We start from the raw sequence: 17,176 nt of genomic DNA on the forward strand, positions 1-17,176 counted from the left end.
AGGTGCTATATGTAAGCTTGACAACAAGCGTTTGAAATGGGTACTGCAGTTCAAATTCAAAATATTGGAGATTTGTCTGCCCCGCCCCAAACTCGAAGCTCATGTGGGCTGCCAGAATTAGCCACCTCACCATCCGTTTTAAAGGATTTCTGGGCTTTAAGCTGTGTCCATCTTCCAAAGGCAACTCCAGTATTTATCCTTGTTTTACTACGCCTCTGGACATGGTGGTTTTTAGATGGATGGGGAGGCTTTTTAGGTCGGGTGGAATCTGTTATCTCTGATCCAGTTTGTTTGCTGGCTTCCATGGCTGCAGCACGCAGTGTTGTTTGCCTGCAAACTTGTTCAAATCTGTTTTCCGGCGGTGTCGAAATACTATTGGTGAGTGGGCAGTGGGCGGGATCACACAGACCAAAACATAAACAGAAATTCCGGCCCGGAATGGAAACTTCAAAGTAGAATATACTGGCTGTAGCATTGTTATCGGAGAAGCCAGTATTTCAACTTAGCATGTTTCCTAATTCTCTAATGACATATTATGGTCATTTTATGATTTAGTACAGTAAAAAATATTACATATAGCACCTTTAAAGGTGCACTCAGTAATTTTTTCCTCGTTAAAAAAGCTGTACTCCTTAAGAAATGAATTGTAATTTTGAAACATATGTAGGAAATCATGACCACTCACATTAAAATGAAGACAGTCATATCAGTATCCTTCTAAAAGCTGTTTTATTCTACATGGGAAGGGTCCGCACATGGGGGCTGCCATGTTAGAATCACATGACCAGCAGAATACTACTGGCTTAATCTCAGTAACCGTCCTGTTATTTGACACTTTCACTCATTGAATAAAGTAATCATGGCTGACTGTGAATACTACATTTCTACAATGGCATCTGAAACTTAAAACTATTGAGTTTGATGCTGCATCCAAGCCACTAGGTGTCACTGTAGGTCCAAGATGACACAAACAAAAGTTACTGAGTGCACCTTTTAATAAATACTTTTCAAGGTATTTCCGTAGTTTTCTGTGGGTTGACAACCAAACAATAAAGCATTAAACTGTGTTTTATGATTCCATACATCAAGAACTCTATTTCTAAATATGAAAGAAACACTTTATTAGGTATGTACTAGATAATGTACAAATGTACACAGTATTTCATGCCAATTTACAGAGCGTTTCATTCTTAGCAATTCACTGGTTTAATTACAAATTTATGATAAAATATTGCCCTCTGCCACTGTTCATTATTGTATTATTGTCAATATTGTTATTACAAGCTGAATGAAATATAAAAAGAAGCTTTCAAAAAGATCACACACCCATTATAGTGGTACAATTCATTGATTACATTTGGCCATTATTGTCATTAAAAAATTAGAAATACACAGGTATAATAATAATAATAAAAATAATTATAATAAAGTGACTTAATTAATTAAAGGTATAGATCACCCAAAAATGAAAATTCTCTCATCATTTACTCACCCTCATGCCATCCCAGATATGTATGACTTTCTTTCTTCTGCTGAACACAAACAAAGATTTTTAGAAGAATATCTCAGCTATGTGAGACATCCTTCTAAGAATCTTTGTTTGTGTTCAGCAGAAGAAAGAAAGTCAAACACATCTGGGATGGCATGAGGGTGAGTAAATGATGAGAACAAATTAAAATTTATTTTTGGGTGTAGCATTCCTTTAAATCCTTGAATTTAGCAAATGCTACTTTGAAGTAAAAAAATTACAAATGTACTGAAATGTTGAACATGAAGAGCAAAGGTAGCAAATAGGCAGTTAAAACTTCAATTTGAAGCAGAGATAGAAAATCTAATCCTTTCTTACTTATAAGTAAGCAGATTGATCAAATTATTAGTTACATATTATTACATTCATTCATAGATAAATCACAGATCTTTTGATCATTGTAAAACACTACAAACATGATAAAGTCAAACACAAGAGATCATTTTGCAGCCTCATGGCTGTTGCTGGTACTGGCCCTCAGTGGCTGTATAGAAGTCATCTAGTACACTCTGAATATAGTCAAATGTGGGACGGTCGTCTGGTTTATTCTTCCAACAGGAGTTCATGATATCATAAAGTTCAGCAGGACAGTTTTCAGGACGGGGCATCCGGTAGCCTCTCTGGACTGAGCTCATTACCTCACTGTTACTCATGCCTGGAGCAAAGAGGAAAAGGAGGAAGTAAAATGGTTAGTGGACAGATTCAAGAGATAGAGAACCTGAGTAATTCAAATCTGAGTTCATTTCTGTGTCTCATTTTTTGTATTAATAATACAAAAAAAAAATAATTGAAAAGGTGATGTGTGTTAAAATACTTTCTTCTATCCCTGCTTATTATGCAGAGACCATTCATAGTTTGATTCCCCCCACAAATGTAAACAATGTGGCTCTGTGGCAATAAAAAAAACATTGCTTTGTTTGTTTGAGCATCCCAACCAGCCCAACACAGCAACATTGGCACAACCAATAGCATTTGTTGGGGGCGGGGCTATCTGTTTGGCCAACCAATGGAAGATTGGCAGAGTGTTCTGTAAACCTGTTTGAAAACAGTCAATATTCTCGCAATTCTGTTTGGTGATGAAATTACACGCTTCATCTTTAAGATGTAACAACCATTTAACCACAACTGAAAACCTTGAGCTTATTTAATACAATATAACCAGTAGATGGCGACAAAATCCTGATAAAAAGAATTTGTGTTGTCCTCATCACCCCACTGAAGCTCTCTCCTGGTTTAATTGCAACAGCTTATGATGATGACTCACTGAAATGCTTTATTTAGGCTCAGATTCAATCAGTGTTCCATTTACACAATTAAATTACCTGGATAAGGAATTTTCCCATACGTTATAATCTCATACAGCAGAACCCCAAAAGACCACATATCTGATTTGATGGTGAAAGAGCCGTAGTTGATGGCCTCAGGTGCCGTCCATTTGATAGGGAATTTTGCTCCTGAAATAAAAAGACACAGAATGCATCCACAAATTCACACAGACCAATCAATCTGTCAGAACCTCTGATTTGACTGCTAATAAAGAAGAACCACAACCTCAGTATGCATAACAAGTCTAGAGCAGTGCTTCACATAATCTAATATAATTCATTATGCTGCTAAACTGATGCAAGTGTCTTATACATTATAAAATGTGTCCCTCACCTTCTCTGGCTGTGTATTGGTCATCTTCAATTACTCTGGCCAGGCCAAAATCTGCTATTTTGCACAACAGGCTTTCTGAAACCAGTACGTTAGCAGCTCTCAAGTCTCTGTGAATGTAATTCTTCTTCTCAATGTAGGCCATACCTTCTGCTATCTGTAGAGACACACCCAAACTTAAAATCATCATAACCGGCCAAAACAGACCATACAATGAATGTGTACAACAAATAATGCAGGTTTTGGGTTATAACACAGTAAATTAGCAGTTTGTGTTTTGTTTTTTCCACGTCAGGAATGGGTGAAGTTGTTGTAAAAAAAAAACAAAAAAAAAAACAAAAAAAAAACAAAATCAACAGAAAAAGTAGCTTTAACGAAGGGAAAATGATGGTGTCTCACTTCCCCATTGGCATCCTCTTTCACACTCTGAAACAGGATGTGCAACTTTACCATTGGGCTCTGTTTTACCAGAAGTCACATTCTACTCAATCTTTAAGTCCTAAAGACTCAAATTCGCAAAATGTTCTTCTTAGATTATTTGGACACACTTTTCTTGAGAAAAATATGTAGTTTAGAATGTAAATACTCTATGAAACCCACAATATTTTAACCATGCAGCCATAGTTTTTTTTTTTTTATTCTTCCACTCCTCAGTATATTTTACAAAGTGTCACGGTTGCCACATTAAATGAGATATTCTCACAATAACGTAGATCTGTAGATATAATGAGACTATTAATTCTTTAAAAAAAAAAAAAATGCCATGATTGCTCTTTGTTTTGAAGCTACTACAAAGAAGAGTATTGGTTCCTCTTTTTCTTCAACTAATGGAAACACTGATCTCAGCCTAATGACGCAAAATAACACAAAGTTGCCTCAGAAATATAGAAATGGAGGACAAAAGAGAAGAACAATTCACGTGTTGAACAAATGTTTTTACCTGTGCTGAAAAATCTATAAGCTTTGGTAACTGTACTTTGCAGCCTGTCTCACTTTTCAAAAAATCCAATAAGCTTCCTGCAGAGTAAGACAAAAAATATCATATCGTTAAACATATAAGAATACAACAAACAAACAAATAAATAACCATTACATTAATGTAATTTTTCATAACTGTATGTCTCTATCAAAATACAATGTCACTTCTAAGCATTCTCTCATTTCTATAATTCAGAAAACGTTATTTCCGTACCATTCGCCATAAATTCAGTGATGATGTAGATGGGCTCTGTTTTGGTGACAACTGCATAGAGGCGCACCAGTCTATCATGCTGTAAGGTTTTCATAAGGTTGGCCTCCTCTAGGAAAGCCTCTACAGACATTGTGCCAGGCTTGAGTGTTTTCACTGCCACTTTTGTGCTGTTATTGTAGTAGGCTGCAAAGAAAATAAAACAAATACAGTTAATACACATGATGGTTAAAATGGGCAATTTTTCACTGTTAGATGGGAAGTAGAGCAGTCCAGCCACAGAACAGACATAGAAAGTCTGACTATAACAAGAACTGCATCTATGTGGCAGAGAATTGATCAGCACAGATGATGTTGGAACTACCAATCTGTCCTGAAAAACCTTTTATAGGAACTGACATCTCTGAATCTCACCAAGAGTTTTATTTAACTCAAAGCTGTCCATAAACCCCACATTTCTCTGAACTGATGACACAGCACCACTGAGTTATGGGCTGTTACTGACAAGAGAGAAGTAAATAACACAGATATATTTCACAACTGTATTTGCATGCATTGTGCTGCATGCGTGCTCATCCTTTGTTCCACTTAAACATTTCCCTGTTCATTCAATAAAAGCAACTTGCACATTTGTGCAACTTGTGTGCTCTCCTGCAGGGGTGTAAAGTACTTGAGTAACTGTACTTTATTACTATACTCAAGCAATATCATGCTGTTATTCTGAATAAATGAAAATTCTTTCATCATTTACTCACCCTCATGTTGCGCTAACACCTTTCATTCTTCCGTGGAACACAAACATTTACTTTGACAAAAATGAAAGTGAATGGTGACTGAGGCTAACATCCTGGAAGAAAGTCATTTGGAACAACATGAAGGTGAGAAGATGACTTCATTTTTGTGTAACTATCCCTTTAAGGACAATTAAAAGTGGAATGTTTTTACTTTAATGTTTTGATAATTTGCTTGATAAAAAAAGCTTGATGATTTGGCCTTACATTGAGTAAAAGTTTGACAAACTACCCACTTAAGTACAATTTCTCGCACTTGCTCTCTAAGTCACATGATACCCAAGTGATTGTCGTAGCAGTTCAGACCAATGAAATCCAATGGACCCTTTTCACATATCGGGGATTGGAATGTAGAAGTAAACGATAGCAGAGCAACTTTAATTTTTGCTTGCCCGTTTGCTTCAACAGCAAAAGAAAAAATCGACTATTACGCTTTCACAGCTTTCTAAAAAAAGAATAAAATAGAGAGCGGTGGACTACAGCAAGCAGAAGAGAGAAAGATGACAAATTTACCATCACTCCCTCAGCAGCTGTATTAGAAACCTCATCACAGTTGTGGTAACTCGTTTTTTAAAAACGTATTACAGGGTAATATAATACAACATATAATGTTATAAATTTACACTACACCATTACACTATACAACTAACACTTTTTTCTTGAACTTTTTACATTATAGGTCATTGTACTATAAAAACCTACTGCAAGTTTCAGAACTCAAAACTTACTCCTCACTTCGCATTTGTTGAAACCAAGCTGCCAAAACGACTCGTTCTCTACTACCTCCACACTGTGATCTCACATTGTGGTAGACTTTTTCATCTGACTGCCTCCACAACAACTCCTACTTTATCTTATCATTTCTGTAGCCCACCCAGTACCGTTGAGCAGTGAGATGGCAAGTTGAGAGGGCAGGCCAATCCAGAGGAGAAAGCCAATCATAACAGTGGGCATTTACTGTCAAGTCTTAAAAGAGAGGTAGCAACAAAACTGAGCATTTCTGACAGATTATAAGTGAACCTCAAAGAACATAATAATAATTAAAAAAAAGGGCATGTCATGACCGCTTAAAAAAATACAAATAGAAAAATTCTTGCAAGATTTACACTGCTAAATAAGGTGGAAACATGTCATCACAGTCTGTGAAAAGGGTCCATAGTTTCCCTAAGAGTTTGCTGAAACATAAAAAGAGGAGCACGCCCAATGGTAGAAAGCCTTTCCATTCAGTGCTTTTGTCATCATACAGACGTATAGTGTGTGTAAGGTCCGTTAGTTCTGTGCCAGCAAGGTCACAGGACGCTGAAGGAAACATCTTGGCCACAGGCGACCGACATCATTTGTATATTTGCAAAGACCGCTTCCTGCAATTCATCACATAAGCTGAACGGGAAGTGGGTACATGGATAATAACGAAATCCAAATGCAAATCCTGCCTCAATTGCATAGCAATTTCCTCCTCAGATCTCACTGATAAGAGCAGGGCATTGGTGTCCTATCAATGTGCACTATAAGGGAGCCATTCATGCCAGCTAGAATCCACAGCAGGAAAACTTATGATTTGAATGTGTCGTCACAGTTTTAATAGCTCAAAGAATTAGAATGTAACAATAAACCTACAAATGTGCTTTGAAGCCCCCCAAAAAAGATCCATTTAAGTAGATTTACTGATTAAAAAAAAAGTGTAGCCCACTGAGAAGCACATGAAACTGTAAGTTTTAAAAAAAAATAAACGCTTGGGAAAAAAATGAATAACAAGGTCGTAAAGAACAGAACAACCCTTAAAGCATTTCTGCTATAGTATGGCAAGCCTTACATATACAGGGAAAATACCTTCTGCTGGTAAAAGATGAAGGAAACTCTCTACTATCACATGTATGAGGTTTCTGTTAATCTTTGACAAGCTGGATGTTTTCATTTCCTGAACTTACCCAACCACACCTCTCCAAACTGCCCTGCTCCAAGTTTCTTCACCATCTTTATAGATTCTTTTGAGATTTCCCAGGCATCTTTGTCCCATGGTTTCTGTGCTTTGGGCTTATCACATGGTTTCTCTAGTTTTCGACATAATCCATCTGCTTGTTCTGTGACAAAATTATATACATTCTTCTTATTTCACCAAACCAAAGAAAGATCACAATGTTCTTAAATTTTTTAGTTATGTAAATAACATAAATAATAATAAATAGAATAACGGTCAAAGGCCAATTCATCAAAGAAGAGTAGATATAACTGCATTTACAGTCACCGACCACTTTATTAGGAACGCCTACTTATTCATGCAATTATCTAATCAATCAATCAATCAATCAATCAATCAATCAATCGTGTGGGAGCAGTGCAATGCATAAAATCATGCAGATACAGGTCAGGACCTTCAGTTAATGTTAACATCAACCATCAGAATTGATTAAATTAATTATATATGTATATATACAATTGTAGTGTGCAGAATAGTGTCTCAGAATGCACAACATGTCAAACCTTATGGCAAATGAGCTACACCAACAGAAAATAGCGTCGGGTTCCACTTCTGTCAGCCAAGAACAGAAAGCTAAGGCTGCAGTGGGCACAGGCTCACCAAAACTGGACAGTTAAAGACTGGAAAACATGGCCTGGTCTGATGAATCTCGATTTCTGCTGAGATGCACAAATGGTAGGCCCACTGCAGCCTCAGCTTTCTGTTCTTGGCTGACAGAAGTGGAACTTGATGTGGTCTTTTGCTGTTGTAGCCCATCTGCCTCAAGGTTCGATGTGTTGTGCTTTCTGAGATGCTATTCTGCTCACTACAATTGTACAGAGCAGTTATCTTAGTTACCATAGCCTTTCCGTCAGTCTGGCCATTCTCCACTGACCTCTCTCATCAACAAGGCATTTGTATCCGCAGAACTGCCGCTCACTGGATGTTTTTTGTTTTTGGCACCATTCTGAGTAAACTCTAGAGACTGTTGTGTGTGAAAATCCCAGGAGATCAGCAGTTACAGAAATACTCAAATCAGCCCGTCTGGCACCAACAATCATGCCACAGTCGAAATCCCTGAGATCACAATTTTTCCCCGTTCCGATGGTTCATGTGAACCTTAACTGAAGCTCCTGACCCGTATCTGCATGATTTTATGGTTTGCACTGCTGCCACATGATTGGCTGATTAGATAATTGCATGAAAAAGTAGGTGTACAGGTGTTCCTAAAAAAGTGGTAGGTGAATGTATGTATTGTATACTGTATATGGGTCAATGATGTGATACTTATTTAATTTTTTTGTCCAGCTAAAGTTATTCAAAAAATAGCGAATAGTCACCCCATATTTTTGGGGGGTCAAAAATGTAAAAGTTGTGTAACCGTTAATTACTAAAAGTCTCATCAATAGCTGAACATACAACAGAGAAGACCCCCTTAGACTCTCATGACTGTGTGAGATGTTAAAAAAAAAAAAGGTATTTTGACATTTGACATAAAATGGAGTAACCTTAAGAAAACTTGATGACTTCATGACTTAAAAATTCATGATATTTGCAAAAATAAATAAATAAATAAATAAATACATTTTACATTGAAAAAATATGCTTGAAAACACAATATTTGTTTTGTACACTCACGTATAGTCAAGTTTCAAGGAAAGTATTTTAATACCTTTTACTTGATTGTTACACCAAAAGTCTCTCTCTCTCTCTCTCTCTATATATATGTATACACATGTATATATATAGAGAGAGAGAGAGAGAGTGAGAGAGAGAGACTTTTGGTGTAACCATCAAGTAAAATGGTATATATATATACACACAGCATACTGTATACAGTATATATTGCTTGCATTTATAAAACTTACTGTGGTAATGTTTTATCATGCTGTGGATGTCATTGAATGTGATTTTTGGAGAGATGTAGTAGCCGCCATTATCCAAAGATCTGATCTTATAATGTTTAACAACATCCAACCCCTGAGCGTCCACATCTCTGATTGACAGTGAATAACTTCCTGTTCACAACAATTCAGAATGTGTTACTACCACAAAAAACACTAAAATAAGAGTTCAGTTTAGACACAAAATCCAGTGTACCTTTTGAGGTTTCACTCTCACGTAAAAGGTAAGATCCAGGTTTGTTAGCAGGTGCTAATAGTTGCCTCTCTGCATCCTTCCTTGTGATGTCTTTAAAGAACCATCTAAATGTAAAATAAAAGAATACAACATTGAATTAAATCAAGTGTTTAAACATGCACTGAACCAATTCAATTCGGCATATTGGATTGCACTCACTCTTCTGTCTCCATAGTGTCTGCTTCAGCAACATAGTTTGATGGTATGAATCCTTCTTTTCTTGTGCTAAGAGATGCTGCCTTCCACCATTCTCCATGCCTGATAAATGTCAACACAACACTTCACGAAAACAGACAAAGAAAAAAATAACACCTGAACTAGATAGAGGAAAGATGGTAACATTCACTCACTCCTCAAGAACCCTTAACTTCTCTCCTTTTTTAAAGCCCAGATCATCAGGATGAATGGCTTCGTAGGGGTACAAGGCAATTACCATTTTACCTGTTTCTGTATGAAAAGCAAAAGCAGTTCTACAAAACATTCAAAGCTTCAAAGGAATTAGAATCAGACTGTGGAATAAACACAATGATCAGACCAACCTTCCATTTTTTGGAACACCTGACCAGGTAGGAGGCCTGGAGTTGAATTATTCTGAGACATAGAACACTGAAATTAAGATTTCTCAATCACAAGTTCATGAACATGTTTAAAATGTGGCAGGACAAAAACCCTTCTCTGCTATGACAGCCAATGTAGGAACATTTATATTAACATGAGTAGACTGAATGTTATATTCCCCCCATCTAGCTCACTACTTACAATAGGATGTTTATGGGAGGTTGGATCTCTCACATATACAGTTTTGTCAGTACGTACTGGCTGGTGTTTGTTCATTTCAAGCACACCTCCATTTTGGTCATCATCCAACTTAGATTTTATACAACCCATGTTTCCTGCAATGAAGAGAAAAGCTACTGTCACGTAGTGAAAGTATAAAGACATGGGGAAACTGGAATTACATCAAAACAAACGTTCAGTAACCCTTAAATCCATGGGTGTTTTGCTAACACAAATGACATTTTTGGGTCTTTAGAGACCTGGCACGTATATCTATCACAAATGGATCTATAAAATGCCCAGAAAGTGTCAAATTTTCAAAACATTTAAAAGATAATTTGAAAATAATAGAATACAATATATTCTGATATGTTTTGATGTTATTCATGTCATATATCAGAGATGGTGTGACAAATCTAGAACAAAATTCATTACTTCCACACTGAAATTTCATGAGATGCAACTGGCTGTCAAAAACATATTGAGCTACACATTACAAATAATCTACAAAAAAGATAAACATATGTATTTTCTCAGGCACTTTTTGAGTCTAAATAGACACACAACTTACATAATTTCAGTAGTACACACAAATGACAATAAACATATCATACTGTTCATGTGTTGTACTTGTTATAGTTTACTTCCACATTGCTTCTTCTTCAAATAGCAATGTCAAATGTAAATCAAGTCAATCACTGAAAAAACAATGGCACCTTGAGTAAGAAATAGCATGTATAATATTTATGTGTACATGCATATGGGATACTGATAATTCACCACCGTTGTGCCAAACAACAAACAAATAAAAAATCACATTTGTCAAATTTGTATATGAATATAGTACAAATCTGTCATGTAATAAAGAAATATATATCATGTGATAGTAAACTTATATAAATAAATAAATAAATATATATATATATATATACACACACACACACACACTACCGGTCAAAAGTTTTGAAACACTTGACTTGAAATGTTTCTCATGATCTTAAAAATCTTTTGATCTGAAGGTGTATGCTTAAATGTTTGAAATTAGTTTTGTAGACAAAAATATAATTGTGCCACCATATTAATTTATTTCATTATAAAACTAAAATGTAATTAAAAAAAAAAAAGTTTTTGCAATTGATGACTTGGACCAAATAATAAAGAAAAGCAGCTAATAAGTGCCCAACATAGATGGGAACTCCTTCAATACTGTTTAAAAAGCATCCCAGGGTGATAGCTCAAGAAGTTGGTTGAGAAAATGTCAAGAGTACATGTCTGCAAATTCTAGGCAAAGGGTGACTACTTTGAAGATGCTAAAATATAACACAGTTTTGATTTATTTTGGATTTTGATTAAATAAATCAGAAAAAGAGCTAAATCAATATTCGGTGTGACCACCTTTGCCTTTAAAACAGCACCAATTCTCCTACTTACACCTGGACACAGTTTTTCTTGGTTGTTAGCAGATAGGACGTTCCAAGCTTCTTGGAGAATTCACCACAGTTATTTTATTTTAATTTTAATTGAGGCTGTCTCAATTGCTTCTGTCTCTTCATGTAATCCCAGACTGACACGATGTTCAGGGGGGCTCTGTGAGGGCCATGCCATCTGTTGCAGGGCTCCCTGTTCTTCTATTCTATTCTATTTGCAAAAGTAATGTTTGGGAGTATAAAATGTATATTTCCAACTGACACACTAAAGTAGCAGATATAAATAACCATCTTAAGACAAATGCTTTTGTGAAACATCTTATGTGCCTAAGACATTTGCACAGTACTGTATGTATGTATATATATTTGCAATTTTGCCCTTTTTTTTTTTTTTTGTGGTCACTATTCAGAAGAGAAAGATTGAGGAATACTTAAGAGGTGTGGGCATAACTCCAAAAAATGGATGTGGTACAGGGGATGGAATGAGGTCCCAGGTCACTAAAGACCCGAGGTATGCATTAAAGGGTTAAACACTGTATAACACTATTACATCTCAAAAACAACACCAGTACACTACCAGATGAGATCTAGAAGTAAAATGTTAGTAGTTATCTATGTATGTCATAGCTCTGTAAAAGATAACTATAGAACTTGGCATATTTTCTTATGTTTGGAATTAAGCAAGCAGCCATGGTGCAGAAGAGATTTGAAGTGCTTGTTTTTCTGTTTAAAAAATCCCATTTATTAATGAATATAATTTTCCAAACTGGAATTAGAAACATAAAAATGTAAATGATTCATTAAAAGTAGTTGAATAGATTTTGGGAGCTGAATATACCTTACTTCAGAATTCAAAGCTGAGTAAAATTCCATGTCAATCATTAAACTGCTCTTTTAAATACAACGAAAAGTCTGTTTTAGTTTTTTAACAAATAAAAACCAACAAAACACAAATACAAATTTCTGTACTTGACTCCATGACAAACTAGGTCACAAGAGTGCTCTCTATAACCAAGTGTTTATTCATTGATATACAGTGTTAGCATTTAAAACGTGTGCAATAATCCTCAAATAATGAGGGTCAGGTTAGCTGTATAGAATTCCTCAGTACATAAGACTTTTTTTTTTCTTCTTCTTTCGGCTGCTCCCGTTAGGGGTCGCACAGCAGACCATCCGTGATCCGCATATTTGACTTGGTACAGGTTTCAGTACATAAGACTATATTTCCTATTATTAAGAATCATATTAATAATAATAATAATAATAATATTATGGACATGCCCTCTAAACATGTTATAAGAAATGCTTGCAGCCTCCAAAACAGCACTCAAGGTCAGAGGAACACATTACAGGAAAATGTATCGCTAGAAGCAATGCCCCATTTGATATAAATCATCAACCAAGACTTGAAGAATTCAAGGCTTGAATTTCATAAGGGAAAAACCCCAAAGAATTCCCCTAGAGAAAGACGACATTTCCTTTCTTTTTCTGAGCTAATAATGTGGATGTATAATCATTCTATATTAAAATAAGGTTCATTGTACCGGTAATCATTTCTGGCTGTCTGCTTTAGCATAGCAACAGCAACAGAATTATCAGGAAGAAATGCATGTACTCTAAGTCTCTTAGGCAATGTACCTAAAGTCAATAAGCAACAAACACAAATGACTTCATTTCATTTTCTATTTACCAACAACCTCACATCAATAACTCTTAAATTCTAACAAATGATCAGTGTTGGGTGTAATCCAATTACAAAGTAATTAGTTACTGTAATCTAAGAATTTTTTAGTCAAAAAAGTAGTGTAGAAGTAGCGCACAGCCAGGACAAACCCTTCACACGACCACCGCTCATCATGAGCCACTCAATGAGAGACACACATCAGGTTTAGAAGCGCTGCAGAGGGTCGTGTGAGTAAACACAGGTGGATCTCATGAAAAATCACACATAATTTACGAGTTGGCTATTTCATATGGATCTTGCACGATGTTGTTTGCATAAACTCGTATGACTTCATCATGTGTAAATTCCCGGATGTCTAATGCAGAAGCGCGAGTTCCGAGCACAAGGTGTTAAGGACATACTTTTTAATAGTATGCCCTTATCCAAACCCCTTATCTAAACCTAACCGTACAATCAGTAGAGTGTGGAAACATGATAGGAAACTGTTGTGTGTGACAGAAGCAAGTAATTGTCACATATTAGATGGAAACGAGGTCCAGCGACGTCACTGGCTGTAGTGAAATTTCGTAGGAATTCAAACGAGTGCAGTTGCACAATATCATACAAATTAGCCAAATTTTGAAAAGTCTTGTGAACCCTGACGATTTCGCCACGAGAGTGTGTTGGTAAAAGCGTCTGCTTTGCGTTGGTCACGCTATGTGGTTGAGCAGATGACAGCCTGCTTTCAGAACAATAGTGTACTTGCCTGGTGTAAATAAATAGTTACAACTGAGAAAATCAACTGTCATACATGGTCCACAAACACAAGACGGTGACTCTCAAATCAACATTATTAAAGGTGCACTCAGTCATTGTTTTGCTCATTATAAATTTTTACCCAATGAAATCAACAGTAATTTTAAAATATATGTATAAAATCGATCACTCACATGAGATGAAGACTCCATTTTAGTAACCTTATAAAGTTGTTTTATTCTGCAAGGATAGGGTCTGTCTGTTTTTCTGTCTGTCTGTCTTTTTTGTTTGTTTTTTTGGAAGAAGTTTGGCACAGGGATTTACAGGGGAATTTAAAAATGTCACTTCATGTAAAAAATGTTGCAGACCCCTGCTGAAAAGACCAGCTAAAACCAGCTTAAGCTGGCTGGCTGGTTTTAGCTGGTCACCCAGCCTAGCCAGGCTGGTCAGTTAACTGGTTTCAGAGGGGGTTTGAACACATTTTAGCTGGTCAGGCTGGGAGACCAGCTAAGACCAGCCTGACCAGCCAAGACCACCCTGACCAGCTAAGACCATCCTGACCAGCTAAGACCAGCCTGAACAACTAAGACCACACTGACCAGCTAAGACCAGCCTGAACAACTAAGACCACCCTGACCAGCTAAGATCAGCATGACCAGCCTGACCAGCTAAGACCAGCCTGACCAACTAAGACCACACTGACCAGCTAAGATCAGCATGACCAGCCTGACCAGCTAAGACCAGCCTAACCAGCTAAAAAAAGGGTTCAAACCCCATTTAAAATCAGCCTGTCCAGCTATGACTGGACGACCAGCTAAAACCAGCCAACCAGCTTATGCTGGTTTTAGCTGGTCTTTTCAGCAGGGCAGCATTTAATGATTATTTCAATGGCTTTGCAATGTAAACATCATGAAGTATACATACAATAATATGATACCGTAGCACCATCCACGTTTTTATAGGCATAAAACGCAATTTTTTACAATATTTAAAGGGGGTCCCGGCTCCGTCTTTCTACCCACCAGGAGGTCCTTGGCCTGAAAATGGTTGAAGATCCCTGCTTTAAAGTACATAATAAGGTTATGCTTATTTCTAACATATTATTTATCTAGAATACATGAATTATGGCCCCATAATGAGTCATTGTGAAGGAGAAATGTGAAGTACTGAGTGTATGACTTGAAAGAAATATAGACATTATTTTGAGTTTGAGTGGAAAAGTGTTTTAGAAAGTAACTTAAAAGTGAATTAGTAATGTGATTACTTTTCCAATGGAGTAATAATTTAATGTAATTTTATTAAAATGTTAGAGAAATAATTTGTAGTGGATTACTATTTTTAAATGACTTACACAGCACTGCAAATTATCAATAGAAACAAATATAATGAACACTAAGGAAAAAAGACATATGAGTGCTTAATATCTAACGTTCTTCAAATGTAAAAAAAAAAAAAAAAAAAAAAACGCATCTAAAATGACCTGGCTTGACATGAATTTAACAGACTCCCTCATATTATGAACAAGTGTTGCCCGCTCTATGGGAAACTTTTTACAAGAATTGTTTGGCAATTATTCCCAAAACCTTTGTAATGTCAGGAAATGTTTAACACTGAACCAACTAACCAAAGTAGCCATCACAACTTTCTTTTCCTTGCTATCAATGGAATAGCAGTTCTGTGACAGCAGGATAACTGAATAAATAAATAAATAATATGTGCCTCATGTGGTAACATCTAAATTATCTGGTTTAATTCAAGTCAAAAATATTATTTATCATGTCTAAATCAACCCGAATACATTAGATAACACCAACAAAACTCATTTTAAGGGCTTGGTAGAAATAGCTCCTTAAAGTAACAGATGCTTGTTTGTTTTTTACAGTGTAACTAAGACCACAAGAAATATTTCTAAACTGCTTATCAATGCAATTGTGTAACAAAATATGACATTGCTCTGTATGCGCATAAGTGAGATGTGAAAAAGTATTAAAGTATGATGAAATGTTGTCAAACTAGGTTTAAATAAAAATGGCGAAACAAAAAGTAGGGTGAAATCAAATATGTCCCTGTTTTGTGCTGGAGTGAACTAAAGTGGCTGTATTTTTGTATGTCAGCAGGAAACTAGTAGCAAGGCTATAAAGCTAGATTAATGTGAGAGCATGCAGGCCACTGGGGCTGCATACTTCCTTCTTTTGACCACCCTGTCTTGGGCGTTCAGCAAGACAGGAAAGACAGACATCAGAGCAAGGCAGACAGACCACAACAGACCCTTGAACCACTATTGAGTTTCAGTCTATAGTCCACAAATGAATTGCATTGCTTGTTTGTTAAACTTGTTGAATGAAGACACTTTATCTATTTGAGTCTGATCATGTATTATTTCGGTTATTAAATGTTCTCAATAATGTTAATTTGTAATAATGTTGTGACCTTCACTAATGTGATGTCAAAAGTTTATTTCTGGACCAGTGATGACTGACAAAGATGCTCTTTCTGAAACTCAAAGAGTAATAACACACTCTGAGGGTAACCATGTAAAATCACAAGTTATTATTATTATTATTTTTACAGCGAGTTCAAATGTTATTAATGCGGGAAATGTATTAAACGGCTTTTTAGCAGCACATACGGTTTCCATAAAACAAGCTTAGGGGCCGTTCACACCGAACGCGTTTTTACCGTCGTCTGTGCTTTTTCTCAATAGTTTTCCTACGTAGAAATACGCTAGACTGACGTCTTTGACCTTTGTATCGCTGTTTTTTCAGCTTCTAGGTCACGAGCGCCGCGTTTTTAAGACGTGTGTCAAGTTAAAAAGAACGTGAACTACTAATAACGCGTCTCGAGACACCTGCGTTACGCGTTCACGTTGCGTCGAGCTCTTTAGCGCAAGAACGTGTTCGGTATGAACGGTTCCTTACATAGCACAAATCAGTTATCTTGTTCAAGACGGCCAACACAATAGATTCATAACTTTAGAAAGAAGCGCAGTTTGCGTGGTAAAATCTAAAAATGACACATATAGGCAACTGTAACATCAGTACAACTGCAGATTTAAAAAGTACTATAGAAAGTCTACATACCTGTCAAAAGTCAGAATAGAGGTTAATTCGCATTTAAAGGGAATATGTCCGGAAAGAAATGAGCTTTGAGTGTGCTCTCTGAGAGACTCATTGAAGCGAGCACACACTCACCAATACGCGCACACAGAATGAGGAACCTGACACTGGACAACCGCTGTTTTGTGCTGCGCTTTCAACTTCCTGGTACAATATTCACCATGTTTATCAGATATC

At 36.4% G+C, this 17,176-nt stretch overlaps 1 protein-coding gene across 2 annotated transcripts; it reads right to left on the bottom strand.

Moving 5' to 3' along the window:
• Window positions 1–1,552: 1,552 nt before the first annotated feature.
• Window positions 1,553–17,124, bottom strand: LOC127442366 (tyrosine-protein kinase Lyn-like). Of its 2 annotated transcripts, none has more exons than XM_051700338.1 (13): window positions 16,964–17,124; window positions 10,077–10,153; window positions 9,800–9,851; window positions 9,611–9,707; window positions 9,420–9,518; window positions 9,222–9,325; window positions 8,990–9,139; window positions 7,093–7,245; window positions 4,377–4,559; window positions 4,125–4,201; window positions 3,188–3,341; window positions 2,851–2,982; window positions 1,553–2,183 (listed from the first exon to the last, which is right to left on the bottom strand). In XM_051700338.1, exons 2-13 carry the CDS (start codon window positions 10,146–10,148, stop codon window positions 1,981–1,983), a joined length of 1,476 nt encoding a protein of 491 aa, XP_051556298.1. In that variant the 5' UTR covers window positions 10,149–10,153; window positions 16,964–17,124; the 3' UTR covers window positions 1,553–1,980. The 2 variants fall into 2 exon arrangements, with proteins under 2 accessions (XP_051556298.1, XP_051556297.1); XM_051700337.1 differs by having other exon boundaries at window positions 10,020–10,153.
• Between the last annotated feature and the right edge of the window lie 52 nt (window positions 17,125–17,176).

Source organism: Myxocyprinus asiaticus, chromosome 6 (assembly GCF_019703515.2).
Source record: "Myxocyprinus asiaticus isolate MX2 ecotype Aquarium Trade chromosome 6, UBuf_Myxa_2, whole genome shotgun sequence".
NCBI classification, from domain to species: Eukaryota; Metazoa; Chordata; class Actinopteri; order Cypriniformes; family Catostomidae; genus Myxocyprinus; species Myxocyprinus asiaticus.